The sequence below is a fragment of the Oryctolagus cuniculus genome, chromosome 1 (genome assembly GCF_051225735.1).
Source record: "Oryctolagus cuniculus isolate XC-2025 breed Fujian yellow rabbit chromosome 1, ASM5122573v1, whole genome shotgun sequence".
Classification (NCBI taxonomy): Eukaryota; Metazoa; Chordata; class Mammalia; order Lagomorpha; family Leporidae; genus Oryctolagus; species Oryctolagus cuniculus.
In genome coordinates, this window is record NC_142867.1 from 30,666,101 (window position 1) to 30,682,570 (window position 16,470).

Consider the following 16,470-nt stretch of genomic DNA (forward strand, 5'->3'; position numbering starts at 1 on the left):
GGGAAAGAGAGAGAGAGAGAGAGAGAGAGAGAGAGAGAGAGAGAGAAACAAGGATAGGGAAGGAAAGCGGTCAGGCCCAACTTGGGCTTTTATAATAACCTTCTTTTGTAAGAACTATCTTCCATGGGCACACTTCCAAGGACCTGAGGACCTCCCACTAGATCCCACCCCCTAAAATTTCTACAACCTCCCAATAGCAGCACCCTGGGAACCAAGCACTAAGCAAACACGTGGGTCTTTGGGAGACATTCAATATCCAAACCATCACCCTATATCTCTGGGACTGAGTGCTGCCAATACCCTTTTCCTCACCCAGAGAATTAAAGAACTGCAGAATTTCAGAATCTAAAAGAATCTTTTTTTTTTAAAGATTTATTTTTATTTATTTGAAAGAGTTTTACAGAGAGAGGTAGAAACAGAGAGAGAGGTCTTCCATCTGCTGGCTCACTCCCCAGATGGCCGCAATGGCGGGAGCTGTGCCAATCTGAAGCCAGGAACCAGGAGCCAGGAGCCTCCTCCGGGTCTCCCATGCAGGTGCAGGGGCCCAAGGACTTGAGCCATCTTCCACTGCTATCCCAGGCCACAGCAGAGAGCTGGATTGGAAGAGGAGCAGCTGGGACTAGAACCGGCACCCATATGGGATGGAGGCACTTCAGGCCAGGGCCTTAACATGCTGTGCCACAGCGCTGGCCCCCTCTAAAAGAATTGTTTATCCAACCTTCTGATTTCACAGATGAAGGACCTAGGACCTAAAAAATAAAAACAGGCCAAAGTTAACACCTGAAACCTATTAGTATTTTACATTAAGGATGTGATTTTATCATTTTATTGCACTTCACTCTTCTGTCTGTTGACTATAGGCAAATAAACTTATGTCCATTTTAACCTTGTACTCTTTGTGACATATCAGTTAGTGGCAGCCTTAGAATTAGAACGCAGGACTCCTGACTTTCAGTCTTAACCAGTCTCATTTTGCCAACCAGATCCAATTCCATCATGACTCAGGCTAGCTGTCAACTGTGCTTGGATGTTCAAGAAGAAGCTATAGAAACCATATGTTGTTTTTGAAGGCTGGAATGGCTCACTGGGAGAACCATCCCAGACAAAAGTATTGAGATACAGCAAATGGGCCCAGTGGCCAAAAAATGAGCAGAATGGGCTGAAGGAGAGTTTGGAGGCTGTGACCCGAGGATCACAGTTCATTCGTGGGATCTGTGAGGACAAGTGTCCATCAGGGAGATTTCTCGGCCAATGAGCATCCTCAACAGGAATCATAGGATCTAGCCCTGGTGGAGATGCTTGCAGGCTTTTGGAAGGGCCAGCCTGTCTTAGGGGTCCATGCCCTTTTACAAGCAAGGGTGGTGCTCTTTAGGGAGCTGGGGAAAGCCTGGATGTGGGATAATTATGGCTGTAATCGTTCCCTCCTAGTGCTTGACGGTCAAAATTGATGCCACTGATATTCCCAGCATCCTTCTTCAAACACACCAGCTGTCTTAGGGTGAAGCTGTCTTCAGCAAGCCCTACTTTTGTCTTTGAGGGTCTGATGTAGTATCTTGCCTTAAGGCAATACCTGAATGTCTTTGTCTCCCCTCTGTTTCCTCAGCTCCCAAAAGCCTGGGGTTTAGACCAGGGCAGTGGAGGTGCAGATGGGTAATGCACACTGCATACTTCACATCCTGCAGGTGAAACACGCCAGTTGTTTTAGGTTCCCTGGCGGGGGGGTGTTCTGTTGCCACCTCATTGAGCCAGGGAAGGAGGAAAAGAATTGGTGCCAGAGGAGGTGACGGAGTGTGCAGCAGGAAATCAGAACCTGACACATCTAATGAGCCTGTTATTAGAGGCTCTTGGCAGAATGAGAGGAATCAAATGCTAATGGAAAGCAGGTTCTGAGAATAGTTTACAACTCAGCATCAGCCTCATAACATGTTCCCTTTGAGCCACAGAGGGTGAGGCACATGATAAGCTAGGCTTGCCATTGAAAAGGGACTTGTGGAATTGGGAGCAAGAACTGGGCTACAATTGCAATATTAACAGCTGTTTAAACAATTCAATGGAGAGGCTAACTGAAGAAAATTACAGGCTCATTGTTGAGTTTTTAGTTGTTCTAACAGCTGCATCACATGGCCTGACTTTGCTGGCCAGTGGAGGCCACCGAGAGATCTGGCTGAATCGGCTTACTGAAACTTCCGACATTATGGAATTTCAGTGCTAAGTCCTCCGTGCAGGATATAGTCTGGTAGAACTGGAGGTGTCAGGAGTGTTGGAGAGCATTTGGCTCCTTGGAGTTGGTATATATAGGCCCCATGTGGGCTTTCAAATTCTTTGTTGCTTTGTACCATCTGCACAGCCACAGGATGCAGGAAGTGAGTATTAATAGAGAGATGAGTTGCACCCTTGAAATGATTTGTTGTGTTTATCCAGTGCACTTAGCCAAACCTAATCTTGCCCTTTCTTCTTATTGCCATGGAGGCGAACCCTTGGGTTACTGTGACCTCAGGTCTTCTGCCTGCGTCCAACTCACCTCTCCTGGGAACTATTTCTCTGGGATAATCATTGAAATTCCATCGTGTTCATGATAGTAATGAGGCCCAGAATTACTTACTTGACTTACATTTGGATCTGTGCCCCTGCTAAAAGCCACATGGACATCAGGGATTGCATGTATGGTGGGAACTTTAGGCTCTAGGATAGATACATAGATTTCCAAATTGCATATAGTCCATTTATGAGGGGTCTTCAAGCAGTTCATGGAAAATGTGTATTATAAAAAAAAAACTATACATGGATTTTAGTTTCTTCACACCAAAATAAATTTAGTTTTTAATTCCATTTTTCCACCAACTTTTTGAAGTGCTCTCATATTTGCTAATTTTATAATTAACTTAAGAAGACTTGTTTTCTCTAGGTTTTAGTTCAAGATGGTCCTTTATCACAAAAGCTTTCCCTGGCCACTTGATATAAAATCACACTACCTCCTCACTTATTGCTGTCCATCTCCTTAGTTCTCTTCCTGGCTTAAAATATATACAATGTGCATCCCATGAGCAGCAGGGCTACGTCATTTTTGTTCGTGGTGATATCTTGGGTTCCCAGAACAGTGTGGGTTGGGTAATGTGTGCCCAGTACAAATTGGTGGAGCAAATGCAGGAATGGTAAGAGGCTTGCCGCAGTGCTGTGCTGCCAGATTGTCAGCTGGAGAAAGCAAGGTGCCCTTAAAGCTGCTTTTCAATGTTTCTTTTCCTTTAGCAAATAGTTATCAAGCGTTCCATCCTGGGTGTTGTCAAGACCAAGCCCTGCTCTTCCAGGACTTGGACAGGTGGAGGATGTACACAGTGAAATTAAATCCAACCGTAAAGATCCAAGTCAGGGATCAGCGCCTCTTGGGAACCCTTCTTGGGCGTTCCTTCCTTCTCCCTGAACATGGGTCAAGCACTGCTCTGAGGGTTTCCCATAGTGTCCACTGCAGAGCTGCCCCCTGGCCCATGTGGACAGCAGACCATACAATATACAGTGTGCATTCTCTTTCCTTCCTTAGTAAAGGGTCCCTAACAGTAAGGATTTTACTGTAGTCACTACTGAGAGTAGTGTCTGACACACAGTACTCAACAAACATTGAGTTACTTCCACTATTGCTGCTGTTATTACATGCATTCAGTAATCAGCATTTATGTAACCATGTGCACACACTTTTTAAAAAAATTTATTTATTTTCAATTGAAAGGCAGAGTGACAGGGGTTGGAGAGAGAGAGAGGGAGAGAAAGATCCTCTATCTGCTGGTTCATTTCCTAAATGGCCACAAAGGCCAGGGCTATGCCAGACCAAAGCCAGGAACTCTACCAGGGTCTCCCACATGGCTATCAGGGACCCAGGGACTCAGGCCATTGTCATTGCTTTTGCAGGAGCATTAGCAAGAAGCCAGACAAGAAGTGAAACAGCCAGAACTTGAAGAACTGATGCTTAGGTGGTGGAATGCCACCATCTTTTTAAAAAAAAAAATTATTTGAGAGGTAGAGTTATAGACAGTGAGAGAGAGAGAAAGGTCCTCTATCTGCTGGTTTACTCCCCAAATTTCTGCAACAGCCAGAGCTGGATCAATCTGAAGCCAGGAACCAGGAGCTCCTTCCAAGTCTCCCACGTAGGTGCAGGGATCCAAGCACTAGGGCCATCTTCTACTGCTTTCCCAGGACATAGCAGAGAGCTGGATCGAAGAGGAGCAGCTGGAAATCAAACCGGTGCCCATATGGGATGCCAGCGCTGCAGGTGGAGGATTAACCTACTGCACCACAGTGCCAACCCCAGATATCTTAACCTGATGTACCACAACACTGGCCAGTGTGCACACATTTTAAGCAGTTGCCTCTTCTTCTGACAGAATATTGGCTTAAAAGTAGTTCTCTATTCCATACACTATATACTGTCCTATGATACTGTGTACTCACTATGTACTCTGTATAATATTTAATTCACAGTATTTTCCATTTCAGGCTCCCCTTCTGTTCTGGGAGATGCAGTGATTAGCTAGACTACTACAGAATTTTTTCAAAGAGTTCTTGGGGGACTCCCTGCATCCCCAGCTGCAAGCCGAGACCCTAATTCCCTATGTGCATATGTCGGGAAGTCTTGAGGGACTGGAGTCTGCTTAATTCCAAGAGGACAAGTCACAGAAATTCTCCCAATAAATACTTGTGGATTCATGACATTTTGATGCTGCCACTTTGATGTGGCTGTTTTGAGTTGAGGCTTCAGGAACATTTTGTCATGTTCTAAAAACATGCAGTGATGTTGTAAAGCTAAGAAATGTGTACAACAAGCCTCCAGCCACATCTCAGGGCAGGTGTATATGTTAGCCTAGTCTTTGTGTGTTTTCACTTTGACGTGGCTGTTTTGATGCCTGAAGCTTGCATTCCATCTTATGGAACTTACCAGAATGTTTGCTTTAAATCCTTGTTGGTCTCACTTGGATACCAACTGGGAGCCTGATTCTCATTTCAATGGCAGGAGAAAGGCAAATGGAGCAGACAGCAAGAAGATTAACAGCCTCAGGGGGATGGCTGGCTAAGGGAATACATCACCAGTTCAGAACACATGGTATCTCTGTGCTTTCTTGGCCCTTTTCATGATTTAGAGGAAAAAATCTATATACATACATATACTACATACACATACAGTGTTGGAGAAATGTTTGAAAATAGAAAAAGACCCCAGTGCACACATAGTTAATAACTATGTAACACGTAGTTAATAAGCTCATTCTGATCATTTTTTCCTGCTGTGCTAGAAAAAGAACCTTTCTGTCTGTTTCATTTGGCAAAGGGAGGAAGTGGTGTTGGTTGCTCAGTGATCAGAAAGGCCGCTCCCGTGGGCTGTGAGCAGTCACGCCCTGTTTTCTTTTTCAGATGGTCTGAATGATCCTTAGCGCATACACATGTCAGGAAGTCCAATTGCCTCACACATTACTGAGATGGGTAGAAATTTAGGTCATTAAAGCAGAGATTAAGAAGTTTCTATGTATTTTTGGCTAATAGTTTCACCTAAATATTCTACTAAGTCATTCAACAATATTCTCAATTTTAAAACATTGTGGGAACCAGTGCATTTTAGCAGCCTGCTATGAAAAAGTAAGTAGTTGTATCTGGGTCCAGGTTCTTACCTTGGGGAATGGAAGCTATGTTTATGGTGTCTTGTTCAAATGGTGGTACGACTAGGTAGGTCCCCTGCATTAAGTATAATCCTTGTCATGAACTTGGCAAGTACTGTGTCTCTTCTTAGTATCTCCTAAATAACAGAACTGTCTGTGTGCCGTGTAAAATGCTAGCATAATTTTGTTTAATTTTCATAAGGAAAGGATCAGGCCCTTGTTCTGCCCACTACGCAGCTAGCAAGGATTTGAAGCTGTTTTAGTTTCTTTTTGTTGCCATAAGAAAACTTAGGGGGCAGCATTGTGGTGTAGTGGGTAAAGTTACCACCTGTGAAGCTGGCAATCCCACATGGGCACCATTTTGAGTCCTGGCTGCTCTGCTTCTGATTCAGCTCCCTGATAGTGTACCTGGGAAAGCAGCAGAGGATGGCCTGAGTGCTTGGGCCCTGGTACCCATGAGGCAGACCAGAAGAAATTCCTGGCTCCTGGCTCCTGGCTCCTGGCTCCTGGCTCCTGGCTCCTGGCTCCTGGCTCCTGGCTTGGTCCAGCCCCAACAGTTGCAACCATCTGGGGAGTGAACCAGTGGATGGAATCTCTCTCTCTCCCTCTCTCTGTCTTTCTCTCTCCTTCTTACTTTTTGTAATGCTACCTTATTTGAAAGCGTTACAGAGAGTGGTAGAGACACAGAGAGAGGTCTTCTATCTGCTGGTTCACTCCCCAGATGGCCATAATGGCCGGAGCTGTGCCGATCTGAAGCCAGGAACCAGGAGCCTCCTCCAGGTCTCCCATGTGGGCGCAGGGGCCCAAGGATTTGGGCCATCTTCCACTGCTTTCCCAGGCCACAGCAGAGAGCTGGATCGGAAGAGGAGCAGCCAGGACTAGAACCAGCACCCATATGGGATGCCGGCACTCCACACCAAGGCCTTAACATGCTGCACCACAGCACCATCCCCATCAGATAAATAAATCTTAAAAAAGAAAGAAAGAAAGAAAACACCTGGAGCTGAAGCTGAGATGTTGTTTAATGCAGTTTTGGAGGTAGAGCACAGCATCAACATCTGCTCAGCTCTAGTGAGCACCCTCTTGGCTGCACAACATCATGGCAGATGGCATCATGGTGGGGGCATGTGTGACAAGGAGAGAGCCCATGGTCAGACAGGAGCCAGAGCCCAGGGAGGGGCCAGCCCTGCTCTTTTATGCAACCCTCTTGTGAGAACTTGTCAGGATTCCCAGATTCCATGAAAACTACCTTAACCCTTGCTGAGTGTAGCACTCTCAGTGACCTGATGATGGTCCACTGGGCCCCACCTCTTAAAAGTCCCACCACCTCTTAACTTCGGCACACTGGGGACCAAGCTTCCAACCCTTGAACCTCTGGGGGACAAACCACTTCCAGACCATAGCAGAAGCCAAGGTTCTCTGAAGCTGACACTGCTCCCATTACAACCAGTGATTCCAAACCACTGGTGTACAGGCTAGTGTTGGTTCCCAACACAAGTTCCTCCTGTCAGTGATGAGTGTGTCTGGGTAAGGATAACACCCCTGTACCTTGGAAACTACTATTATCTATCCAGAGACAGTGGCTTGTCTTTCTAGGTGTTAAAGGCTTTTTTCCCTTATTATCAAAGGATGCTGATTGTACATGATAGCTACAGAAATGTACTAAGTTGTTAGGGTAAAATGTGGGCCTGCCTATGTCAAATCTCCAAGCTTCAGTGTGGCACCTTATTAGCCTGGGAAACAGCAGAGCTGGGAAAGGAGCAGGAAACCCATTACCCCAGCTAGGGCTCCGCTAGGCAGACTCCAAGATGGCTTGCATTGGCCTGGGTTTATCTGCACAGGGCCTGGGATATGTCACAGGTGAAGGTGATCAAAATGCTGTGAGCCATACTTTGATTCTTAGTTATGTAGGCTGTTGTGCAGTTTAACAGAGTTCTGATAATGTAGTTTGCCTTTGTAGACCCCCAATCCATTGAATGCTTTTTTTTTTAACACTGGATAAGCCAGCCGGCGCCGTGGCTCACTAGGCTAAATCCTCTGCCTGCGGCGCCGGTACTCCGGGTTGTAGTTCCGGTTGGGGCGCCGGTTCTGTCCCAGTTGCTCCTGTTCCAGTCCAGCTCTCTGCTGTGGCCCAGGAAGGCAATGGAGGATGGCCCAAGTCCTTGGGCCCTGCACCCGCATGGGAGACCAGGAGAAGCACCTGGCTCCTGGCTTTGGATCGGTGCAGTGTGCCGGCCGTAGCAGCCATTTGGCGAGTGAAACAATGGAAGGAAGACCTCCTTTCTCTCTGTCTCTTTCTCTCTCACTGTCTAACTCTGCCTGTCAAAAAAAAAAAAAAAAAAAAAAAGAAAGAAAGAAAAGAAAAAAGGAAAAAAACAACACTGGATAAGCCATCTATTCCCATAGAGAGTTAGAGCTTGATGCTTGATGAGTAGAGTTTGTGCTTTTACCAGTCCAGAATGCAGAGGGCTTGAACTTGGAGGCATTTTCATTTTGGTACAACCTAGGCTGTCATCATTTTGCTGTTGTTATAAGACTGAAACTGTATAGGGAAGGTGCCCAGGGTCTCTAATCACTGCCTCTGTTTCTATTCTAGTGCCAACAATATGCCCAAGCAGGTGGAAGTGCGAATGCACGACAGCCACCTCGGTTTGGAGGAGCCCAAGCCCCGGAATCTGGGTCTGCGCTTGTGCGACAAGCTGGGGAAGAATCTCCTGCTCACACTGACGGTGTTTGGTAGGTGCCTCGTGCGGCCCCACCCTCTTCTCTGGGACTGTCCTGGCTCTGTTGAGGAGGTGGTCCCTTCCACAGCCTCTCCCACTGGAAAAGGAACTACGTGCTCTGCCCAAGGCTCCTTTTGTCCAGGCATCACTGCCTTGTGATATTCTCTCCTCCTCACCTGCTTATGGCAGTTTGTTCTTTGGATTCTAGTGGATCTCAGAGTTCAGGCTGCATGTAAATGTCCTATGAGTGTGGTAGCATGGAGATTCTCAGGCCACACTCACAAGGCTTGGCTTTGGGCCATCTGGAATGAGAACCTGGAGTCTATAGCTTAGGATACCTTCTAGGTGGTTCCAAAGCAGTGGTCAGTGGGTCAAAATTTGATATATCCCTACATCGAGAAAAGAGTAGTGGTTGTATAAAATCCCATTAACAGGGTTCTCAGGATCTGACCCGCTCCATACACATCATGAACTTTGCTAACGAGCTCAATGTGGAAAGGACTTGTCCTGATGTCTTGATCTGTTCCAGCCCCATCTTGCAAGTCTTCCTCCCCTACTTCAGGACTCGTGTGGGGTGTGGTTGGCCTTTTGGGTAGACTGTTGAAACAATCTCAGTCTTAGCTTTTCCACTGGGACATATTGAAAATGGGGCAAATCACAGTTTCTTGTAAGTCAGCCACACCATTTCCTTTCTCAATCCCTCTTCATTCTTCAGCTCTCTCTAGGCTACAATGAAGGACTTATCCTCTCCACCCATTCACACTCTGTTCTGTGGCTTCTCCTTTGAGCCCATAATCTCAGATACAAGTGAACCAGGGTCAGGACAGGAGCTTGCCACAGTTCCATTCAGTTCAGTATAGGAAACACAAGCGTGGTAGGGCTTTCCAATCATTACCTTCCTTGTAAGCAGATCTTATTTCTCATCAGACTTGAAGTTGGACCATGTTGTCTTCACCTATAGAAGAAAAAAATGACAAGGCCTTTGGCCATATTCCTCTGTTCACTTCCTTGGAGATAACTCTGTAGCCCATCTACCTAGGAACACCCTCTTTCACTTACAGCCAACTGGTGTGCTATATCCTGACTTGTGGTTTCTGCAGGGGTCATTGATGTTGGCCACCTGTTTGCAGAAATCTGAACTTTCCTTGTGGGATCTTTGAGTCTACAAAGGGAAAGATGCCTGTCAGTTTCTCTGCTCAAATTCTTCCTTCTCAAATGATATATATTTTAAAGCCTCTTCTTGATTGGCATTCTAAAGATTGGGTAAAATGCCATAGACATCAAGAACAAACCCTGAGGGTAAGCTGGGGGGAAATTACTGGAAGCCAAAGAAAATGGATGGCTTAAAAAGGAACATACATCCCTTTAGTCTGACTAATGTTCCTTTTATCTTGTCTCCAGTTAAAGTGAGAAGACATCCATTTGACAGCATGCCACCGGTCAGGATTGGGCTGGAAGGACAAGCAGTATGGGGCACTGTGGGTTATTTCTTCCGACAATTTCTGACTCCAAGTTGACAACATTCTCAGGGATGTTGGGGTTCAGTCATGCACGCTTCCCATAGAGCTCGAGAGGGATCTCCTGGACTCCTCTGGTGCTGCCTTTCAGAGTAGTTGGAGCTACAGAAGGTTCTCTTGTTATTCATCAAAATTAGCTTCAATTGTCTCATGCTGATTTTTTGTTCACATGTTGCTCATCATCTAGTGATGCAGAATCACAAGAAACATCGATGCTACTGAAAGAAGTCCCTAGAGCTATTTCATCTGACTAGGGTAAAAAATAAATTCAAATTTCCCCCCTCTTTGCAGGTGTCATCCTGGGGGCGGTCTGTGGAGGGCTGCTGCGCCTGGCCTCTCCCATCCACCCTGACGTGGTGATGTTGATAGCCTTCCCAGGGGATATCCTCATGCGGATGCTCAAGATGCTCATTCTCCCTCTCATCATCTCCAGCTTAATCACAGGTAAGCCCACGTGCCTGTGCTTGGCCAGGGTGGCTCATACTCCTGCTCTGGATTTTGGGTTGACTATGGAATATGGTTGAATGAACAAATGTGATTGTGCCATTTCACTGCAGAGCCTTGGCTTTGCTGTCTCTAAAATGAGGACAAGCAGAGCAGGTGTTTAGCCTAGCTGTTAAGATAGCCATGACCTGCACGAGAGTCCCCAGGGTTGGATTCCTGGCTCCAGCTTCCTACCAATGCAGACCTTGAGAGGCAGCAGTGACAGCTCCATTAAATGAGTTCCTGCCACCCATATGGGAAGCCAGGACTCCGTTCCCTGCTCCTGGCCCATCCCTGGCTGTTTCAGGCACTTGAAAAGTAAATCAGCAACTGGGGGAACTCTCTTTCTCTGTGCTTTTCAAATAAATTAATTGAAAATAATGAAGTGGGAATAATCAGTCCTTAAAAAGTGCCTACCATCTTGATAAGTTCATCCGCCTAACAACAAAAGGTAAAGGGGACATATAGCCACGTGCAAAGAGTTTTGATGACTCTAGTGAGTTTCTTTTTAATGTGTATTTTTCTCAATTTTCTACATTTTATTTTGTTCAGAAATGGATACAGTTAATAATATAAATGGAAACTGCCCTTACTATTGAGCTCAGCATGGAGGGAGGTGGTTGTTAAATATTTTTAAGTGTGGACCGGCGCCGGGGCTCACTTGGCTAATCCTCCACCTGCGGCGCCGGCACCCCGGGTTCTAGTCCCAGTTGGGGCGCCAGATTCTGTCCTAGTTGCTCCTCTTCCAGTCCAACTCTCTGCTGTGGCCTGGGAGTGCAGTGGAGGATGGCCCAAGTGCTTTGGCCCTGCGCCTGCATGGGAAACCAGGAGGAAGTGCCTGGCTCCTGGCTTCGGATTGGCACAGTGTGCTGGCCGCAACGCACTGGCCGTGGTGGCCATTTTGGGGGTGAACCTATGGAAAGGAAGACCTTTCTCTCTGTCTCTCTCTCACTGTCCACTCTGCCTGTCAAAAAAATATTTTTAAGTGCAAGGCTAGATATGAAATTCCTCTGCGTTTTTCAGGACAAAGTTCCCCTTAATATATGCAGTTATTTTTGGCGGAAATAATTAATTATTTAATCAGGTGCACTTATTTTTGACTGAAATAATTATTTTTGAAAGAAAAACTTCCATTTTCATGGGTTTATTCTTGTAGTTTCCTCCTTACCAAGTAATATTCCCAAACAGGGTAGAGATTGTGGTTGTTTAGACCTAAGTGTTAGGGTGGTAAGCTGGGCTGTGGTCCATATTCGGGTGCCAGCGCCCTAAGTGACTTTGAGAAGTTGCCCCTCTGGACTGTGTACCTTATGAAGGAAATGAGGCTCCAGTAATTCTGGGAAACCCAGATATGAAGCCATATGGATCTATAGTCTTGTTGGAGTTGACCAGTGAATGCAGTGATTGGAAGCCCTGGGACTTAGGGTCAGGCATTCAGGGGCTAAGCAGGGTCTTATCATTCAGCCCTAGATCAACTGAAACTGTGCTTTTACTTTAAATGCTCCTACCCAAGCCAGACAATATGTTCTCTATGCCTGTTTAACAGCTGGTGCATTGGCTCACCCAGTGTGGAAGCGTAGCCTCTGTTGGCTAGAATTAGACCTTAGGTTGTAAAGAGAAGCTACTCATATGTGAATCAGCTTAATTCAGAGAAATGCCATGGATGGCTTCCACCCTGCAGCACAAAGGGCTGATCCAGAAACAGGTTCAGTCTCTCTGCCCAGTGTAAGCAGGAACTGAAACCAGGAAGTGGACACATTGGAGAAACAACTGGAAAAAAACCCAGTGGAGGCCGGAGTTTTCGTGACGGGCTTGGAATTTCCTCCAACCTCCCAAGGCATAGATGAAGTGTGTGCCGCTGGCAGAGAGCCTTGCACATGGCTTTACACGCGTGTTTGGTCACCCACACAAGGCTGGGGAATGTGAACCTGTGGCATGGTTCACCTGGGAGGAAGGGGAGGGCTATGCTCTGTCACTGTTCTCAGATGCTGGGTCTCTATGACCAGTCATGTATTCAAAAGGCATTCAGAGTGTGACACTGAGCTGCCAGCTCTTTATCTTCCTAAGTCAGGGCCTGAAAAAACAATCAACAAAAAGCTAGCATGTCCCCATACCATCACTTCACAAAAGAAAGGACCGAAAAAGTGAAAGAGGGGCCAGCATTGTGGCACAGTGAGCCAAGCTGCTGCCTGCAATGCAAGCATCCCTTATCACAGCACCAGTTCAAGTCCTGGCTGCTCCACTTCTGAGCCAGCTCCCAGTTAATGTACCTGGGGAGGCCTTGGAAGATGGTGCAAGTCCTTGGGTCCTTGCTGTCATTTAGGGAGACCTAAATGGAGCTCCAGGATCTTGGGCTTCAGCCTGGCCCAGCCCCGGCCATTCCTGCCATATGGGGAGTGAACCAGCAGATGGAAGATCTCTCTCTCTCTCTCTCTCTCTCTTACTCTCTCTCTGCCTTTCAAATAAGTAAATAAATTTTCCAAATAAAGTCAAAAGAATTTAATTTCAGAAATAAAAATATAGTATCTTGAATGTCATTTTAACTGTTTAACACTATTGAAGACTAATAAAGAAAAATCATCACTACCTGTTCACGAACTCTGTACTGGATGACCTCTGACTCTCCCTAGTTCTCTATAATCTCAAAAATGTCCTGGACAGTTACAATTATAGACTAAGCAACTGACCAGATGTTCAATTGTAGGAAGTTTAATTAGCCATTAATACATTTAAGTAACAAGAAGCCAAGGGTTGCAGGTTATATAGTGAGGGATCATTAATACAGTGCTAACAGAACTAATTCTTGTGGATTTCTTTTTAACCCAGGGTTGTCAGGCCTGGATGCGAAAGCCAGTGGCCGATTAGGCACAAGAGCCATGGTGTACTACATGTCCACGACTATCATCGCCGCTGTGCTGGGGGTTATCCTGGTCTTGGCTATCCACCCCGGCAATCCCAAACTCAAGAAACAGCTGGGACCTGGGAAGAAGAATGATGAAGTGTCCAGCCTGGATGCCTTCCTAGACCTTATTCGAAATCTCTTCCCTGAAAACCTGGTCCAAGCCTGTTTCCAACAGGTACCCCTGAGTTCTGATGCTGTCTCTTTTCCAGTCTTCTAAAGCTTTAAAGCAATGATTTAGACATTGTTCCAGCAAACCCATGCTGGGTAACAATTTTCTTAATATTTAATTATATCTGGCCCAGGGCTTGTATAATGTAGTCTGGGGCAGGATGTTGGGATTCGAATCTCTTGGCTTTTGTTTCCTAGTTAACTTAATACATTTTCTGCTTGGGATTCTCTTTCTCTGTCTGTCTCTCTCCCTGCCTCCCCTTCCCTCTCCCTCTCTCTCATCCATTTATTGCTTCCTTTCCTTTTGCTCCTGTCTCTGAGTTGTCCATAGGCACATTTTTGTCAGTCTAGCATACTCACTGGTTCTCGATGTTGGCAGCACAGGGTTGGCATTTGGTATAGAGGCTAAGGTACTTTTTTTTTTTTTTTTGACAGGCAGAGTTAGACAGTGAGAGAGAGACAGAGAGAAAGGTCTTCCTTTCATTGGTTCACCCCCCCAAATGGCTGCTATGGCTGGCGCTGCACCAATCTGAAGCCAGGAGCCAGGTGCTTTTTCCTGGTCTCCCATGCGAGTGCAGGGACCCAAGTACTTGGGCCATCCTCCACTTCCCTCCCAGGCTACAGCAGAGAGCTGGACTGGAAGAAGAGCAACCGGGACAGAATTCGGTGCCCCAACCGGGACTAGAACCCGGGGTGCAGGCACCACAGGCAGAGGATTAGCCTAGTGAGCCATTGCACCGGCCTGAGGCTGAGGTACTTTTTAAGACACCTACATCCTGTGGCCAGTGTTGTGGCACAGCAGGTTAAGTTGCCACTTGTGATGCCAGAATCCCATATCAGAGTGCCAGTTTGAGTCCCAACTGCTCTGCTTCAAATCCAACTCTCTACTAATGTGCCTGGGAAAGCAGCCCCAGCCTCTGACATAGGGATACCTGGATGGTGTTCCAGGCTTCTGGCCATTTGAGTAGTGAACCAGCAGATGGAAGATTCCTCTCTCGGGGCTGGCACTGTGGCATATTGGGTAAAGCCGCTGCGTGTGGTGCTGGCATCTCATATGGGCATCAGTTCAACTGGGCTGCTCCACTTCCAATCCAGCTCCCTGCTAATGCACCTGGGAAAGCAATCAAGCTAACCCAAGTAGTTGGGCCCCTGTATCCATGTGGGAGCCTAGAAGAAGCTCCTGGCTCCAGGCTCTGGCCTAGCCCAGCTCCAGTTGTTGTGGCTATTTGGGGAGTGAACCAGCAGATGGAAGACCTCTCTCTCTCTGTCTCTCCCTCTCTCTGTAACTTTACCTTTCAAACAAATAAATCTTTTCTTAAAGAAAAAAGATGCCCCTTTCTTTCTCTATCTCTCTTTATCTCTTTCTCTTTATTGCTCTCCCTCTCTGCCACTCTGCCTTTCAAATCAATTAAAAAGCTTTTTTTTTTTAAACTTTTATTTAATGCATATAATTTTCCAAAGTACGACTTATGGATTACAATGGCTTCCCCCCCATACCGTCCCTCCCACCCACAACCCTCCCCTTTCCCACTCCCTCACCCCTTCCATTCACATCATGATTCATTTTCGATTATCTTAATATACAGAAGATCAGCTTAGTATACATTAAGTATGGATTTCAACAGTTTGCTCCCACACAGAAACATAAAGTGAAAAATAATAGATGATTTTTTTAAATGATGATGAAATCAGAGCAGACCTATTGTCATGTTTAATCCCAGTGAGAGTCAAGTTGGGAATTGATAATTTCTTTTTTTTTTTTTTTTTTTTTTTACAGAGGATCAGTTTAGTATGCATTAAGTAAGGATTTCAACAGTTTGCACCCCCATAGAAACACAAAGTGAAATATATTGTTTGAGTACTCGTTATAGCATTAAATCTCAATGTACAGCACATTAAGGATAGAGATCCTACATGAGGAGTAAGTGCACAGTGACTCCTGTTGTTGACTTTACCAATTGACACTCCTGTCTATGGCATCAGTAATCTCCCTATGCTCCAGTCATGAGTTTCCAAGGCTATGGAAGCCCTCTGAGTTCTCCGACTCTTATCTTGTTTAGACAAGGTCATAGTCAAAGTGGAGGTTCTCTCCTCCCTTCAGAGAAAGGTACCTCCTTCTTTGATGACCTGTTCTTTCCACTGGGATCTCACTCGCAGAGATCTTTTGCCAGAGTGTCTTGGCTTTCCATGCCTGAAATACTCTCATGAGCTTTTCAGCCAGCTCCGAATGCCTTTAGGGCTGATTCTGAGGCCAGAGTGCTATTTAGGACATCTGCCATTCTATGAGTCTGCTGAGTATCTCACTTCCCATGTTGGATCACTCTCCCCTTTATTTACTCCATCAGTTAGCGTTAGCAGGTACTAGACTTGTCTATGTGTTCCCTTTGTCTCCCAGTCCCTTCACCATGACCAACTGTGAACTGAAACTGATCACCTGGAAAAAAAAAAAAAAAAAAGACACCCACATCCCATAGTAGAGTGCCTGGAGTTGATCCCCAGCTCTGGCCCCTTCCTCCAACTTCCCACCAGTGCAGACCCTAGGAAGCAGTGGTGACGGCTCAAGTGTTTGGGTCCCTGCCACTCATGTCAGAGACCTGGATTGAGTTCCTAGCTCTTGATTTGGCCTTTCCTCAGCACCAGCCAATGTGTGCACGGGGTGTGAAGCAGCAGATGAGAGCTCTCTTTGTCTTTCTCTCTACCTCTATAACAAAGCAAATCTTGGCAATATAGCAAAACCACATGCGGTGCTTTTAAAAGCTTCAAGTATGAGGATGGCGCAGTGGGTGAATGTCCTGGCCTGAAGTGCCGGCATCCCATACGGGTGCTTGTTTCAGACCCGGCTGCTCCACTTCCGATCCAGCTCTCTGCTGTGGCCTGGGAAAGCAGTGGAGGATGGCCCACATGCTTGGGCCCCTGTACCCGCATGGGAGACTCAGAGGAAGCTCCTGGTTCCTGGCTTCGGATCGGAGCAGCTCCGGCCATTGTGGCCAGTTGGAGAGTGAACCATCAGATGGAAGACCCCCCCCCCCCAATCTGCCTCT

The 16,470-nt window shown here is 46.4% G+C and overlaps 1 protein-coding gene across 4 annotated transcripts in view; it reads left to right on the forward strand.

The window, feature by feature from the left end:
* Positions 1 to 16,470, forward strand: part of SLC1A2 (solute carrier family 1 member 2) — a 168,423-nt gene that overhangs the window by 86,785 nt on the left and 65,168 nt on the right. For all 4 annotated transcript variants that reach the window (XM_008269754.5, XM_051825964.3, XM_089309686.1 and 1 more), the window contains exons 2-4: positions 8,236 to 8,375; positions 10,171 to 10,323; positions 13,186 to 13,436. In XM_008269754.5, the coding sequence (XP_008267976.1) occupies positions 8,236 to 8,375; positions 10,171 to 10,323; positions 13,186 to 13,436 (544 nt within the window). The remainder of the gene's footprint in view (positions 1 to 8,235; positions 8,376 to 10,170; positions 10,324 to 13,185; positions 13,437 to 16,470) is intronic.